Here is a 16953-nt window from a genome sequence, read left to right on the forward strand (position 1 = left end):
TCTCCCCCCCCCCCTTTTTTTAGCAGCTGTACCTGCAGCCTACGGAAGTTTCCAGGCTCAGGGTGGAACCAGAGCTGCAGCTGCCGGCCTACACCACAGCCCCAGCAATGCCGATCTGCGCTGTAGCTCGCAACAACGCTGGATCTTTAACCCACGGAGGGAGGCCAGGGATCAAACCCGCATCCTCACGGACACTAGGTTGGGTTCTTAACCCACTGAGCCACAACGGGAACTCCCAAAGCAGATTCTTAAAAATGCCAGCTTCTGGGAGGAGCTGGAGGTGACGGAGCAGAAACCTCATGCTAACTGGAGGCTCAGGGACATAAGCCTTTCCCAAGGTCGGTCACCGGCTCCGCAAGTTGAAGATGACAGACCAAAGCCGGGCCAGGGCTGAACGGCGAGCCGAGGACTCACCTCCATGCTGTGAACTTCGACCAGGGCAGGCTGGCCTTCTGAAGGCAGGTTTGGAATCACTTTAAGAAGCTGGCCCCCAGGACCAAACCTGGCACAGACATGCGGCACCGAGAACTTCTCAGGGGAAGTTGGTCTCGACGGAGCTACGGTCAAACACAGCGAAAAACAAGCCATCAGCTCGTCACGCGTCAACGCTTCTGAACTGACCCAGCAGCTTAGACTTCGAGCCCCCCGTGCAGCTGGAATCACAGATGCATCACGACGAACTGACTTCGGACCGAGTCAGCAACCGTGCAGCATCCCGTGAAGGAGGAGACCAGCATCAGAGAGCCCCTGTCAGAGCCGGGAACCGCTCTCTGCCAGGAAACCGTCCTTTAAAAACCGCCGCACAAGCACACGTCAGGGACGCAGTGCCCACGTGCCGGTGCCCAGAGCCCGGCTCCGCTCCAGCGCGTGAGGTCAGAGCAGCAACACAAGCGACCAAGACAGAAGCGCGCCAGACAGAAGCGCCCGCGGTTCCAACGGAAGTGCCCGCTCCAGGGAACAGACTTGCGCCGCAGCAGCCGCTTGAGCGGCTGCAGTGACGGCGCAGGATCCCCCACCGCCGAGCCACGCGAGGACTCCGCAGGCGAGGTCTCGGCTCAAAGGGGCGTCCTTAAGAAGGCCCATCACACTTAGCCTCGCACGGCCCCTTGAGAACCTCGGCTGATGCCGCATCTCAGAGCGGACGGGAGGCTGCGACGCGTGTGACGAGCGTGCCGAGGAGTCTCTCGAGGGGAAGGAGAGGTTCCCCGAGATTCCGAACACCGCCGACCCGTGTGGGTACCGGCCCTGCCCGAGACCTCGGCGGGGAGCCGCCAGCAGGGTCCGACTGCGATGACGTGCGGCCCAGGCCGGGCGGCTCTCAGGCCCGTGGGCCAAGCTGCAGCCCGAAGGACACGCTCGGCCCAGGCGCTGGGACACCGCGTCCCTGCTCTGGGGGAGGCCGCGGCCAGGCCGCCAGCACCCAGCCCCTTCTTCCACAGGCTCGGCAAGCGCCCCGGCGAGGCTCGGCCCCCGGGGCCCCGGCCTCAGCACAAACCTGCTTCCACCGAGGGCCAGGTGGCGTCGGCGGCGTAGCCGAACTCGGGGAAGCCCGGGCCGCCGTAGGTGCCGTAGGCGTAGTCGCCGTGGAAGGAGCCGGGCGGAGGCGGCGCCTCGTAGGGCCCAGTGGCCGCGTCGTGGGCCCTGTAGACCTGGCTCTGGTGGGAGTGGGAGCTGAAGCTGCTGCGGCGGCTGCGCAGGCTGGGCGCCGAGGGCTCGCTGTGCGCGCTGCGCCGGTCCGCCTCCTCCCCGTACGGGTCCCGGGGCGGCTCGGGCTCGTCGTCGAAGCTGCCGGCAAAGCGGGGGTCGTACCTCCAGTGGTCGTCGTACTTCTCGGGCCTGGGGAGCAGCGAGCAGGCGCGGAGCCCAGTCTGGGTGAGACCCCGGGTCCCCGCAACCCGCCACGCACCCGCTGCCCCGAGTCAGGGCCCGGCCTCCAGCGGGCGCTCCGCGGCCCAGGCCCCAGCTCAGACCCCGCCTTGAGACACAGAGGAAGACGCTGCAGGCTGCCCCCCCCCCGAGGGGGAAGGGGGGCGAGGTGATCTCCTGCAGCGGGGCCTCCCACAGCCCCCAGAGAGAGCCGCCGGGGTCCCCCCGCCGCCCCCGGAGCCAGAACCAGACCCGGCTGGAGCTGGAATGCGCTACAAAGACAGGCACAGCTCTGACCTCCTTCCGGGCAGCCCACTGCCAGAAGGCACGTCACCAACCTGTCACCATAAGCATGGTTTTCTCTCCTGTAGGCCTCGTACTCGGCTTCGTACCAATACCTCCGGTCGTAGGTGCGGGGATCCCGGACCCGGGGGCCGTAGTGGTACCGATCCCAGCGGCCTGGGTCTGCAAGCAAGAGGTGCCTGGGTCCACACAACACGCAAGGGACACCCCAGGACCCAACAGTGCTTCCCGCCTCCCAGAGGAACCACCGTCCCCCCCAAAATCAGCAGGACCCCAGGAAATGGGGGTGAGACAGAGGACCTGGCTTGAGCTCGCCTGTACTATGACACCCAATGGCCACAGGCTGGTTTTCTCTCAATACACGTGTTTTTAAGAGGAAAAAAACTGCTAAAAGACATCTTTATTCAATTATCCAGAGTGACTTTTCAAAGGTTTACCCCATGGCTATCAATTTTGCTCATGGCTCATCTAATACAGTCCAGAGTTATAAGAAGGCCAGAGTTCCCAATGTGACGCAAGAGGTTTGGCAATTGGCAGCGACTCTGTAGCACCAGGACACAGGTTCGATCCCCAGCCCGGAAGAGTGGGTTAAAGGATCTGGCATTGCCACAGCTGCAGCATAGGCTGCATCTAATCCTTGGCCCCAGAACTCCCTATGCAGTGGAGCAGCCAAGAAAGTAAACGAACAAATCAACAAACAAAAAACAAACCAAAAACCCCCCAAATACTCAGGTTGCTGCCATGCGACAGATTGGATCTCTGGCCTAGGAACTTCCACATGCTGCAGGCGTGGCCAAAAAGGAAACAAAGTAATACTTTCCAAACTAAAATCACCTTTTTTTGGGTTTTGTTTTGGCCACACCCTTGGCGGAGGCCAGGGATCAAACCCGAGCCACAGGGTGACAATGCCAGGTCCTTAACCCACTGTGCCACGTGGGAACTCCCCAAACTGAGATTCCTTTAAGAAGGCACATTAGCATTATAAATAAAACTGATACACCACTTTGGGGTCAGCAGGTGCGGCATTTACACGTGAGCAGTGCAAACATGAAAGGGGAGGCGGCGGCCGTGGAGGTGAAGTGGGGGCCGTGTCAGGACAGTGAGGCGCCACGGGCTCAGGACCCTGCCCTGGTCACCACCAGGCCAGGGGACCCGCAGGGCTGCTCAGGGGACACGCACCAAGACACACACACACAGCCTGACCGGTGGCAGCCGGGGCAGCGAGGGGCCTGGCCACATGTGGGCACGTCACTCAGGGCTGGGGCAGTGAGCAGCCAGTCCCTCGTTTAATTGAATTTGATCACTTTAAATGCCACATCAGGACAAAACCCACCTAGAACTACCGACAATCACGCTCTGCTAGAAAACCAACCAAAACTACGACAACGACAAAGGCACATTAATGCCTCACCCGAGGCACAACGTTCCTCACTGAAAAACAGCGATGCCGTCACGTCCAGCTCAGACTCAGTGCGGCTCTGGGTAAAGACCCCGGGCCTACTCAAAGGCACAGCCTCCTAAGACATCCCGCAGGGCCTGCTCTGCGCCCGGCCGCGCTCGAGGTCCGAACGCGCGGCTGCCGGCGGGTGACCGCTTACGATTCTGAGCATACCTCCGTAGTCGTACTGGCTCGAGTAATAGTTTGCGTAGTAGTCGCTCTGACTGCTCCAGCCGCCTCTGGAATGATAGTAGCCTTCAGGATACCCCTGCCTGGAAAACACAGAGTGCTGTCACAAGACACATCAACCACCTGTTTCCCGAAGGGTGACACGACACCACTCAATTCACGTCGCACCCAGAGCAACAGGTGTTCACAAAGCAGCCCAGTCGTGGCAAGGCTGTCATCGGAAGAGCCAAACCAGTAACACCGACAGCACGGTGGGAGTCCCCGACACAGGGCGAGTGAAAACCTCCCGGTTAAAACACCCGTTTAGCGTAAGGGAGCCAGCCCTCTCCGTGTGCTCAGCGTTGTCCGACAAAAGCCAGCGCTCAGCAGGCGCTCCCGGGTCTGATCCCGCCTGCACAAGCCCGAAGCACTGCGCTGCCAAATCCAGGTGTCACTTGCCCGCCGCACGCAGGCCTCGCGCCGTGTGTGCTCAGAGCGCGGCGAGGCCCCGCGTCCCTCAGAGCTGATGGAACAGCGCTGGCCTCCCGGACCCAGTGCTGCTCTCACTACAGAAAAAGCAGAACTTGGCCTGACGGTCAGCACAGGCCTTCAGGACAGAAAGACCCTCGGAAGGACCTCAGAGCGTTGTTTTCTGTCCAGTGCACGCGCGCGTGCACATGCACGCGTACACACACATAGGAGCCTCGGTGCCCCCGCTGGGCCGAGGGCCTCGGGGGCACCTGGGCACCCCCGCCTGCACACAGCACCTGGAGCTTCCGGAAACGCTCTGGGGGGCTGCACAGAGCAGGCCCCGCTCCCACCGGGAAAGACGCAACCGCTGGCACAGGCATGTGCCCCACCCCGTGGTTCCTACAGGGAATCACGCCAGGCACGAAAGAGGCACGCCCACCCATCCACGGCACGGGCAGCAAAGAAGACAGGCTGCTCCAGAGCTGTCCCAAGTCAGCGGTGAGGCCGCTGAGACAGGGAACAAGACCACCGTGAGAGCCTGAGCTGGCTGCAGCGCCTCGGTCTCTCGCGTGAGCTGCCACGGTGACCTGCAGGTGGGAGGTGCGGAAACCAGAAGGGCAGGTGTGCCCCAGCAACTCCCTCCACCTGCCTTGGCCTCTTGGGGCTTCCAGAAAACACCTGCTGCGGTCCCTGAATCCTAACTCCTGCAGGGACCCCAGCCTCACTCCCAGGGGACACACAGGAGTCCCTCACATGAAGCACCCAGAGCGCTGAGCTCCTCATGGGCCCAAGGGTCCCGTGGAACTGGGGAGGGGGGCGCGAGGCTGACCGGGCGAAGGCGCCCGGGGGCACAGCCTGACCTTCCCTATGACCGGGGCAGTCGGAGGACCACGTGCCCTTGCAGTTAAGCCCACCCTGGGGACCAGGAGCTGAGTGTGAGCTCTGGAAGGCGGTGAAGCCGAGCAGCTTCCGGCTCTGGGTAGGTGCCCAGCCTCCCGCCCAGCCCTGCTGCAGCTCTGGGTGGTGGGACTCGACCGGCTTCCATCCTCACTCAGCTGAAGGCACGGTGCCAAGGCGCCTTCAAAATCCCTGTTGGGACTGCAAAGCTCGGAGTGGGGGAGAGAAGCAGGGCAGAGGCGGCGGTGCCGGGAGAGAGGCTGGGCTCCCCGGCTCCGCACCCTCGGGCTGGCCCCGTGCCCCCGCCCAGGAACCAGGGCACCTCCATCGCCAGGCGCGGGGATGGGGCTGCGCATGCCAAGGGGGCCTCTAAGGACCCTGAAGGTTCTGCCAGCAAACGTGCAGCGGCGACAGCAACCTGGGCCAGGAGGAGCCCCACACAGCGCCCGGCCTGACCCAACGCTAGCGGACCACACGGCCGAGACTGTGCAGCAGGCCTCTGGGTTCCAACTGAAACGCATCCCACCACCAGTCCACGCTGACAAGGCATAAACATGTGTTTAAAACCTTTGCATAATTGGGAGTTCCTGTCGTGACTCAGCAGAAACGAACCCCACTCAGATCCACGAGAACACAGGTTTGATCCCTGGCCTTGTTCAGTGGGTTAAGGATCTAGTGCTGCCATGAGCAAGGGTGTAGGTCACCGACGCTGCTCAGAAGGCCCCTTGCTGTGGCTGTGGCGCAGACCGGCAGCTGTAGCTACGATTTGACCCCTAGCCTGGGAACCTCCACGTGCTGCTGGTTCGACCCTGAAAAAATATTTAAAGAAAAAAATGAAAAAGTCTGTGTAATTCTTTACAAATGCGGTCTTCTTCCACTCACTAAGCCACCACCAGCGCCAGCAACCCAAATCCCCAGCACCTGGCAGCTGGCCGGTCGGAGCAGTGGCTGGCCCGGGAGCTGGGCCGCTCGGGCTCGGGGTAGCGGTAGCTCTCGGCGTAGGCAGCGCTGTCGTAGGCCCTGTACCGGGGATCGTAGAGGCTGTAGAGGTCCTGCTGAAAGAAGGGTGACTTCATCAGACGCCAAGGGCCAGCTCACGCCAGGACAGGAGCTCAATGCTGCCGACGCCACTGTCCACGACCACCCCGGCCACAGCTGCATGGTGACACCCACAACCGCAGGCAGGCAGCAGCCACCCTGAGGTCTCCCCGTGCAGGCGCCCTGACCCCACAAGCCTGGGTCCCATTTCAGGTGCTCGGGCGAGCGAGAAAGAACGAGGACACCCCAGGACGGGGCCTGAGCGACAGGCCGCCTCGAAGAGGTCACATCTTAGGCTGGGGAGGCTTTGACCAATGACCCGCCACGGCCCTGAGGAGTGGCCACGCCGGGACCTGAAGCAGAGATGGGGCGACCCAGGCACAAGCCAGCATCAGTCTTGCCCATCTCAGCGCCCGACTCTCCTGCCACCTGGCGGAGGATGGGGTCATGTAAAATGGACCCAGGCGTGCCCACTACGGGACCTGCGGTGACCCAGAGAGAAACCGCCCACTCCCCGGAGATGCTGGGTGCCGGCTGGATTCCGGGTGCCCTCCCACCCGCTGTGCCCTGCTGGCACCCCCTGGGCTCTGAGCAGCACCTCCCTTCCCCCCACGGAAAAACCCCTGGGTTTCGTCCTGGACCTGCTGACACACACACACACACACACACACACACACACGCTGCCCAAAGCCCACCTACGACAGCGCTGGCCCTCAGCCTCCCCTGACTGCAGGGCCTGCACGCGGCCGCCCCGTGCGCTCCGAGCACCAGCCCGCCGCCTCGGCTACCATAGGGGATGCTGGGCCAGGACTGGGGAGGGAGAGAAGCCGTGACCACGTGTGGCCGCCTGGCCCACGCTTTCCGCGCCGATGCAGGATCCCACGCAATGTTACCGAGCGCCCGGAGGCCCGCGTCGCGGGGGAAGGGGCGAGAGAGAACCTTGCGGGAGGCACGGCGGGCCCGCTCTGGGCTGGCACCGCCCCGTGCCGGGAGGACGCCGCTGGGATTCCACCCGCCGGCCATCTCGCTGGGGTTACGCCCCAACCCTGGGCCCGGCCCCGGCGAGCTCTACTCCGGAGGAGGAACGGAAGACGGGTGTTTCTCAGGTTTTCTGATGTCAGAACCACAGTGACGATGCAAGAGGCCGTCCCCGTTTCCCAGAGCAGGTGACCCGGGACGCCGGGCCTGCCGAGTGCCAGGAGGTGTGACGGGAAACCAAGGACCCTAAGCCAGGCAAACGCAGCGTGGGCTCCGAGAAGGGCCGTGCCCAGCAGAATGAGTGTGACAGTGGCGGGAGCCGGGTCACCTCCGGGACGACCAAAAAGCCCTGCCGAGGAGCGTGGCACAGGGGGAAGAGACCGTTGGCCAGGGGCCCGCTGGCCCGAGCGCCGGACCCTACCTGGTAGTGGGGGGCTGCGCCAGGATCCAGCGGGTAGGGGCAGGCGTACGGGGGCGGGAAGCCCTCGTACAGCGACCGGAAGTAGTAGTGCGACGTCAAGTCTGGGGGCGGAGGCGGCAGCCACTGCGGGTCTGAGCGGGCAGCCGCCTGGCTCGAGCTGCTGGACACGACGGATGCGCTGGAGGAGCGAGGCGGCCGGGGCGGCGGCGGCTGCGGGCCCACGTCGGCCGGAGCCGGACTCGCAGGTGGCCGGGCTGGGTTTGGGGGCTGCCCAAGCGCCGGCGGGCTCCCTGGATTTGGAGGCTGTGAGGGGGCGTCCGAGGTCACCTGCTGGTAGAAGTGGTCTGGGCTGCGTGGCCCCGGCCCGGGCGGCCTGGGATGACCGGCGCCACTTTGCTGACAAGAAGCAGGGCCATCGGGCTGGGCGGGGCTGTACGCGCCCAGGGGGGCGTCCAGAGGCCGACTCAGGGGAGAGTCGAGGGCCCCTGGAGCGCTCCCCCGGCCACCGGCGGGGCCCGCCTTGTGACTCTCGGACACCGAGGCGCTGTCTGCAGGCGGCACCAACATCACGCCGGTGCTGCCGGCGGGACCGTCCGCTGCCTCGGGCAGGAGGGTCTCCGCAGGAGGAACCTTGGGACTTTCTGGAAGCGTGTTCTTTGGAAACGGATGAGACAGTGGCTGAACCAGCAAGTGAGCGGGCTGGTGAGACGCTGCTTCGGAGGCACCAGGCCCCTGTGGGAAGTGACTCTGGGCGAGCTGGTTAGGCAGGGGCGAGCAGACAAGCGTGCCGGCTGGCGCCCCAGACGGAGGAGCCCGCTCTCCAGGATCGCCCCCCAGAGCCCGGCTGCCGGCTGTGGGCTTGTCTCCCGCCACAGGGTCCCTCCAGGGCTGAGGCCTCTCGGGAGGACCCGACAAGGACACAGAGAAATTAATGGGCTGAGCCAGACTGTAGCTGCGATCGGGCTGGGCGATCAGGACCGGCTGATGCTGCAGAGCCTCGGCGGGCGGGGCGGACAGCAGACTGGCGTACGCGGGACCCGCCTGGGCCGGGAGGGCCTCGTCGGCGCCCAGCTGCGGAGGGTTCTCCAGGTTCTCAGAAGCACCGATGCCGGCCCCACTCTGCACGCCGGGGCCGGGGCCGGGCTGCTGGGACTGCGGCCCGGACGCCCCCTCATCCGGGGGCTGGATCACCTCGGAGGGCTGGGGCTTTGCGGGGACCTGAAGCGCAGGAGCCGCGGGGGCCAGAAGGACGTTGCCCCCAAAATCCGGCAGCTCGTTCTGGGCCCAGAGAGTCGTCGCTGGGCTCTCGCACTTCACGGCGCCCTGGGCCCTGGTTGAGGGCCTTTTCTCGGGTGTTGGAAGCGCAGGCTCCGGGGGCAGCCCCCCGGCGCGCAGAGGCCCCGGGCCGGCTTCCGCAGGCGCGGGGAGGGGCGGTGCGTGGCCCGGCGGCTGCAGGAAGAGGGTCTCCAGGTTGTCGGGCGGCTGCTCCAGGTTGCCGGGGGAGGCGGCGGGCGCCGCAGTGGCCAGTCGGTGCTGCTTCGGGTGGGCGCGGGGCCCCCTCACTTCACCCACCACGTTGGCACGATCTGCCTCGACCGGCTTTACTCCGACCAGGTGGGATTTCACTGGCTCAAAAGAACTATTTGCACTCGTCTGAAACGTTCCTGTAGGTTTCGGGGGGCTCGGGGTCGAGGGCTGGGGCAGGCTGCTGCGGTAGCTCTGGCTCACCGTGGTCCCATCTGTCTCGCCTCCGACAGGAGAGGAATCGATTTGCTTAAAAAACCTCCCTGGCGCCTCATCTTCAGGTTTCCCGACCTCCTGCTGAATGAAGGTGCCCCCCGCGTCCAGGGGCCTGGCCACCCCTGGAGGACCCCGGTGGCTCTTGCTGCTGTAGCTGGAGGACACGCTGTCAGACCGCACAGGACGCGCCACAGCATCCAGGGCCTCGAGGTTTGGGCCGCCGCCTCCAGCGTGGCCCCCAGCACTGAACCTCGGGACGGCCGGCCCGGGAGGGGGCCCGTACCGGAGCTGATCACTCAGGGAGGAAGGGTCCAGGCTCGGGGGCTCACTGGGCGGAACCTCTTGGTTCTGAACAAACTCCAGGTTCTCCACATTCTCATACTGCGAGCTGCCCGCGCTCTGAGTCCCCGCACACGCTGTGTCGCCCCATAATTCGGTGGCAGCGGCACCTTTAGGAGCCGGGTCATCGTGGCGGATGCTGGTGGACTGAGCAAAGTAGGGCTTCGCGTCTCCTCCCTGCGGTGCGGGCTCGCTGTGGGCGCCTCCTCGAAAGGCCTGGTAACCACCTCCCGCTGCCATGTGGCCCGGGCCCGGGGAGACGCCGTCCACGTCGGACTGACCAGCAGAGCCTGCTGGTGCGGATGAGAGGTTCTCTTCGTTCTCTGTCTCTCGGCCTCTGAGAAACCTGGGGGGGGCTCCCGAGCCTGCTTCCGGCAGGGCCCAGCCACGCCCGGCCCCCAGCGGCGAGTGCAGACGGCTTTCTGGGCTACTTCCCTGAGCGAGAGGATTAACAAGCGCGAGGTCTGGCAGCTGCTCTTCTTTTCTCCGTCCTGGACTGGACCAGAAGGCCTGGCTCGCCCAAGCATTCCCGGCTCCGGGAGTCTGCCCGAACGCATCCTCGGGATCAAAGCTATTTGCTGTACGGCGTCCACCGTGCAGCGAGGTTGCGTCGTTTCTTCCGTCACCAGGCGACGGTCCCGGTAGAGACGCCAGGGGGCTGGGCTGCCCGTGGCCAGGACCCTGACCCAGGCTGGGTGGGCCAGGAAAGGGGGCAACACTGGAGGTGTGGGGCACCGCATTCTGAACAGGTCCTTCCGGGCAGGGCCGGTAATGCTGACCTGCAGGCAGAGGGCCTCCCTGCCCTGGCCCCCACTGCCCTGGCCCCTGCTGCCCTGGCCCCCACTGCCCTGGCATCTGCTGACACGGCTGAGGGAAAAGAGGGGAGGCAGCTAGGGCCCTGGCCCCATCATGCAGGCCCGGCCTACTGAGGGGGGCATCGGGCCGGGGCTGGCTGCCCTGGGGACGGCCCCCAGGAGGACTGCTGGGCGCCGCCCCTGGAATGTACTGCGGAAGGTACGGCAGTGCCTGAACTTCTGGATCCAGGCCGGGCGCGGCGTCGGCACTCCTGTTCCTCTCGGGCCCAGGCGGTGCTGAGGGAGTCGACACACCAGCAAACGGGCCGGCATCCGCCCTGGGCTGTGACAGAGGCCCTGGCAGAGGCTCGCAGGGTCCCTGGGAGCTCCCCCCGACATTCGTGGGAGGCACAGGCAGGCCAGTGCGCTGAAGAAACGCCGGCTGGGCTGGGCCTTGCAAAGCGGGCAGGCTGCTTTTCGACGAACTGCCCAGCGATGGACTCTGGAGCGCCTGCCTACTGAAAGCAAAGGGATCCGTCACCGGCTGCGGCGGGCGAGGTATCGGGGCCACTGGGGCGTTACTGCCGGCCTGTCTCCTGTATGGGCTGCTAGACCACAGCGAGCTCTGCGGGCTCCCAGCAGGCGGCGGCCCGACCACGCCCGAAGGGAGAGCCTGGGGCGGCGGCTGCATGGCTGAGCCCTTGCAGGGTTAGGCGCTGCTCACGGAAGGAAGGGAGCAGGATTCAAGGTTTCCTTAATTGGAACTGAAAAAAAAGAGAAAAAATTAGCATGAAATCTCTAGATTCAAAGCCCTGGCTGTGATCAGGCAGAGGAAGAAAGAGGGCTGAAAACGGCTCTGCGTCATCCACGTCCCGGAGGACCCATCTCCCAGCCCCGCTCCCCGGGAGCTGCGCCCGCCTGGGAGCTCAGAGCGAGAACGCCAGACGGGACCCTGAGCTTGCCCAGGGACTCGAGACGAGTCCCTGCCCCCCTCGGAGCGCCAGTTACATCACCCCGCTAAGGGCCCACCCCGCCTCCACGACGCCCTCGCCCAGCTGGCAGGGACGAAGCAGAAGCTGACGCCGCCCACCAGGTACAGAGCTCCTCCACGCCTCCTGTAAATTATCGCCGGGCCCGAAAGAGCCACGTCCTCTGCTAAAACCGCGCACCATGCTTTCGACGCAAGTTAATTCTAACTCTCGAAAACAAAACTGTTAAATCTGCCGCTCCTGTTTCTCTAAAGCACAGACGAATGTCAGCTGCCAAACACTGAAATTCACTCCCCACCAGCCTTTCACCCGCCACGCGAAGCAGCTCTTTCTGCTCTGTGACCGGTTGACACCACTAGCAAAACAAGTTGTCTCTGACCACTGGAGCTGTCACAACCATGCTTGGAATGAAAATCCTGAGTAATCTTAAAGCTGCTTTAAATCTGATCAACTGACTTGATTCAAAAACTGTCAATGACAAGGCAGAGTGCCCACAAACCCTTTATGACAAACAAAGGGGCAGAAACCTTCCGTGCAGTTTTTTTTTTTTTTTTTTCTTTTTAGGGCCGCACCGGCAGCATGTGGAGGCTCCCGGGCTAGGGGTCGAATCGGAGGTACAGCTGCCGGCCTGCACCACAGCCACAGCAATGGGAGATTCTTAACCCACTGAGCGAGGCCATGGATCGAACCCGCAACCTCATGGTTCCTAGTTGGATTCCTTTCTGCTGTGCCACGACGGGAACTCCTGCTGTTTGTTTTTTAATAATACACACTGAGCTTAATCTTGAACGGTTAACCTGTACTTTTAAGACAAAAACGTAAATACAGCCGCTCTGCAAAGTCCTCTTCGGGCTGTCAGTCCTTCTCCCGGTGTCAGCGTCACAAATGGGCTGAGTCGAGCCCATCACAGAAAGAAGGTAACCCCAGGGGGCAAAAGACGGAGGGACCCAAGTGTCATCCTCACATTTGGGCAGACGACCTCTGCTTTTGTCCTTGGAGACCTCTGATGTTCAGATAAAAGAAAAAGGTGGGTGAACGTATTTTACGGGAAGCTATTTTCACATGAAAGCGCCTATTCTGATAGGGAAACCCGTCCTACGGGTCTAGTGACTTGTCCCCACTGCTGCCGGCACACGCTCGTGGCACATGCTCGCTCGTACCAGGCCAACCAGGCAATTCTTTCTGACTGACGAGCACTTTGAAACTCACTCAAACTTAATGGAATTAAATGTATTAGGAAGAACAGCAGAGACTTTATTTGGCTCTAAGCTGTATTTTTTTGGGTGGGGGGCAGGAGGGGATGGTGCCTGCAGCCTATGTGAAAGTTCCCCGGCTGGGGCTCGAACCCAAGCCACAGCAGCGGCCTGAGCCACAGCAGCGACAGCTGCTTAATGCACTGGGCCACAACGGAACCCCTGGATTGTCATTTTATTTTATTTTTGTCTTTTCTAGGGCTGTACCCTCGGCATATGGAGGTTCCCAGGCTAGGGGTCCAATCGGAGCTGTAGCCACTGGCCTACGCCAGAGCCACAGCCACGCGGGATCCCAGCCGCGTCTGCAACCTACACCACAGCTCACGGCAACACCAGATCCTTAACCCACTGAGCAAGGGCAGGGATCGAGCCAGCAACCTCATGGTTCCTGGTCGGATTCGTTAACCACTGCGACCCGACGGGACCTCCCCCACGGTGTCATTTTCAAACTAAGAACGTTCCCAACCCAGCTTTGGTGGGCCGAGGGTGGTTCAGAGGCAGCCAGGACACCTTACAGGATGTGACTTCCTCCGCGTACAGCAGCTTCAACGGAAGACCCTCAACCATCCTGAGCAACATGTATTAAAACAAAACCAAAGCAGAGCACGGGCTAGCAGATCTATGCCCCAGGTGTGACTGTGAGAGCCAGACAGGGCGACGGCTGAGTGGCTCAGGCACCAGGCACACCACGCCTCCTGCTCCCCAAGAGAGAGGACGAAAATGCTGACTTCTAAAGTCCCCGCTGGGTTTAATCTCACGAAATTCTATTTACTGTGGATTCAGGAAGGCCCTAATCCCCCATGGCTGGTCACCAGCAATCGTATCAGAATCTAAATTTCACAAAACACTGAAATGCTTCCCATGCAGCAACTTTCTTAAAAGTCTCTTCTGGGAGTTCCGTCGTGGCTCAGTGGTAATGAACCTGACTAGCATCCATGAGGACGCAGGTTTGATCTCTGGCCCCGCTTAGTGGGTTAAGGATCCAGGATTGCCATGAGCTGTGGTGTAGGTGGCAGGCGTGGCTTGGATCTGGCGCTGCTGTGGCTGTGGTGCAGGTTGGCAGCTACAGCTCCGATTTGACCCCTAGCCTGCAAATCTCCATGTGCCACAGGTTCGGCCCTAAAAAGAAAAAAATTTTTTTTATTCTGTCCGGTCAGTTGATCTGTAGGCTCAAGTCATCTACCTTTTAAAAAGACAGACTGTGGAGCTCCCTCATGGCTCAGTGGGTTAAGAAGGCTGCAGCGCTGGTACAGCTGTGGTACAGGTTTGATCCCTGGCTAGGAACTTCTGCATGCTGCTGGTGTGGCAAAAAAAAAAAAAAAAAAAAAGGCAACTGTTTCAAAGCAACCAGCTGATCTTCCTAAACATGCATTATTCATAAACCCAGCTCTTCAATTAAAATGCCTTGGATCCATGGGAAATGAGCACACCCTGTTTCAATGTCATTCCTGGCTACCGAACTGAGATACTCCGGGCACACTCTTCTCCCAAAGCCGCCGCCTCAAGCGGAAGAGCTAAACCAACAGGAGTGCCAAGAAGCAATGGGACGCTCAGCAAAGATGCTCAGAGAAGAAAGAATCCTATTAAAATTGACACACTACCCTAAAGAAAACCCGCAGGGCAATTTTGAGACTTACTGTAGGAACTGCTGTTAAGGGTGAATGAGTTACGAAGACTGCTTTTCATTTGTTTGTTTGTTTTTTGGCCTCTCGCAGTATCTTTGTAAGATAACAGCCCCCGGAACCCTAAGAAAGGCGGAGGGGAAAAGACCACAGGCAGACTGGCTGTGCTGAAACTTGCAAAACCACCACCCTAGGAACAACTTCGGTGACTCAGTTTGCTTCCTGCCATATCCAGCCGGGGTGGGAAATACCTCGCTGGTTAACACCTGCACCATGTGCATTCAAAACAAAATCCTTAAAAGCAGCTTACTCCCAGGCCAAACCATTTAAAGCGTTACAGGTAAAGCAAGGGAAACTGATTTTAAATGGCTGTGTCCTGTTCAGACGCTCTGCGCTAGCCCTTTCGGGAAGTGATGCCCACTCCTCCACCCTCCATACCACACACAGGCGCTCTCGACCCCCCTTGCAACATCTTGGTCGCCGCGCCACGAGACGACCGAGAGCCGGCACCAGGCTCTTCCTTGGTTCAAATGTAAACCCTCCTCGGGCCGGCGAATCTTCCAACCAATGAGCACAAAACGACTTCAGAACCTTCGAACCAAAGGACCCGCAAGACTGTTAAAGGACTTCCCCAAATGCTGCAGGTGTGGCTTTTCTTTCCTCCAGCCTTTCCAACCCAACCCCACACCGAGGCCACCACGGCCAAGACCAGGGTCAACGCCGCGGACCCGGCAGGCCGTACAGGTGAGGCCACGTCAGCCTGACCGGGGCGCGCAACGAAGGCGTTCTCCCGGCCCCCCCCGACCCGCAGGCCCAGCGGGACCCTCGGCGCCCCCGTCCCACCCCCGGCGGCTCCCCGGAGACGCGCTGGGCGCTCGGGGCTGGGCCCGGCCCGGCCGCCTCCCTCCGCCCGACCCCGGCCCTCACCCGAGCGCCGCAGAGCGGCCGGGGCTCCCGCCGGCTCCCGCCCGGCCCCGCGGCGACTCCCGGCGCCGGCCCCTCAGGAGCCACCGGCGGAAGACGACCCGACGGTTGAAACGAGCGCAGACACGGCAGCCGCAGCAGCCATCTTGGCACATCCGGCTCCGGTCGCCGCGGCCGCCGCGCCGCCGACGTGTCCGGCCGCGACGTCAGCGTGCGCCCCGCCCGCTCGCCCCGCCCCTGGCGAACGCCCCGCCCCCGGGCCCCCCGCTACCGGCTCCTCACCGCCCCGCCCCTGGCCCCGCCCCACGCTTGCGTCCAGCCCTTCCTCACCCCGGCGGCCCCGCCCCTCGCCCACCTGCCCGGCCGGGCGCACCAGCAGCGCCTTGGGAGGTCGGCCTACTTACGCCAGTCCTTTCTCTCGGTCTCTTCTCGTCTTAGGATGTGAGACGAGTCGGGGTTTTTCAAGAAGACCCATGGGAAGAATCAGCCTTGAACGACCGAGGCCAGCAGGTGCACCCGCCGGGATCGGCGGCTACTGGCTGAGCCGAGAAGCCCAGTGGCGCCCTAGCGCAGGCGCATTGCTCCCATTCTGCCGTTGGCCTCCCGAAGCCAGGGAGACGGGCGGAAGGGTACCGCGCCTGCGTCGGGCGCTCCTGCGCAGGGCGAGTGCGCGTGCGCGCCGTGCAGCGGCCTGCGGGTTGCCTGGTTACGGCCACCTGCGGCTGGGGGTTCCAGTCCCGCCCGGGAAGTTAGTCTCCGTAAACGCGTAGCTCCGGGGAAGCAGTGCTCGTTTACTCCGCACAGGACCCTAGAAGGGTCCGACGCCGTCGCCGCCGCCGGCCCCTTGGCCGCAGGACCCCAGCCCCCAGGCCCCCGCCGAAGCCCCGCTGCCCGCTCAGGCTCCCGCTTCGGGGGTCGTCCAGTCGCCCGCGGCCCGCACGTGCCCCCGCCTGGCTGGGCCCTTACCTTCGGGAACGCGCGCCCTCCGGCCCTTTCCTCCCCTCCAGCCCCGACACCACTCCGCGCGCTAGCCACGCAGTCTCCCACCCCGCTTTTGTCTGCCCTAAGCCCCCTCGGGGCCCCTGACTCTTGTGCCAGTGGGCAGCGGTTCCCTCTGTGCACAGAGACGCCCCGTGGACGGAAGCCAGGGACTTTATGTGGTTTTCCCCAACCGTTGTTGAATGGATATTAGTGCTGAAAACGAGGGCGAACCCCCGAGGTGCCGAGCGATAGGCTAGGCTGCTGGGCCTCAGCCTCCTGTTTGTTCCCCGTTTCTGGCGGCCACCCAGAGGCACCATCTGAGCGCTCCCCAAGAGGACCTTAGGGAAGGGGGGTGCTGCTTGTTTGCACCCTCATTCTCCTAGTGGGCAAAGGTAAGTGAACCAGCCTGACCCGGCCCACTCACCTGCCACCTGCCTGGCAAGGACAAGGAAGAGCCCCGTGCCCCTGCTCCTCCTGGAGGGCAGGAAGGGGGCTCAGGGTGCCTGTCCAGTTGCTCATGGCCCCGCCGCTGTGCTCCCAGCAGCCACTGCTGCTGGGCTTTGGCCTGGCGGAGGTGGGAGGGCACCGTGGTAACAGGTGGGACCTAGCAGCTCTGGAAGAAGGAAGCAGTGCGCTTCTGGTGTTTGTTTGCTGTGACGCTGGCAAGGGAGCAGCCACGCTGTCAGAGCCCCAGGCGGGCGGGGGGAGTCTCAGCCTATCTGACGTGGCCA

General features: G+C 62.8%; 1 protein-coding gene across 22 annotated transcripts in view; it reads right to left on the reverse strand.

The window, feature by feature from the left end:
• Positions 1–16784, reverse strand: part of SEC16A (SEC16 homolog A, endoplasmic reticulum export factor) — a 32125-nt gene extending 15341 nt beyond the window's left edge. For 5 of the 22 annotated variants that reach the window (XM_021081139.2, XM_021081137.2, XM_021081135.2 and 2 more), the window contains exons 1-7: positions 15245–15433; positions 7581–11217; positions 6065–6195; positions 3782–3879; positions 2205–2331; positions 1496–1836; positions 415–557 (exon numbers count right to left, since the gene is read on the reverse strand). In XM_021081139.2, coding sequence (XP_020936798.2) covers positions 415–557; positions 1496–1836; positions 2205–2331; positions 3782–3879; positions 6065–6195; positions 7581–11144 — 4404 coding nt within the window. In that variant the 5' untranslated portion in view covers positions 11145–11217; positions 15245–15433. Of the gene's footprint in view, positions 1–414; positions 558–1495; positions 1837–2204; positions 2332–3781; positions 3880–6064; positions 6199–7580; positions 11218–15244; positions 15434–15645; positions 15845–16646 lie in introns of those variants that run through there. The other 17 variants (XM_021081138.2, XM_021081136.2, XM_021081134.2 and 14 more) reach the window with 5 other exon arrangements.
• Positions 16785–16953: the final 169 nt, after the last annotated feature.

The sequence above is a fragment of the Sus scrofa genome, chromosome 1 (genome assembly GCF_054392235.1).
Source record: "Sus scrofa isolate SSC_HxYL_T2T_F1_AM1 chromosome 1, Sscrofa_HxYL_maternal_Yorkshire_Landrace_v2.0, whole genome shotgun sequence".
Lineage (NCBI taxonomy): Eukaryota > Metazoa > Chordata > Mammalia > Artiodactyla > Suidae > Sus > Sus scrofa.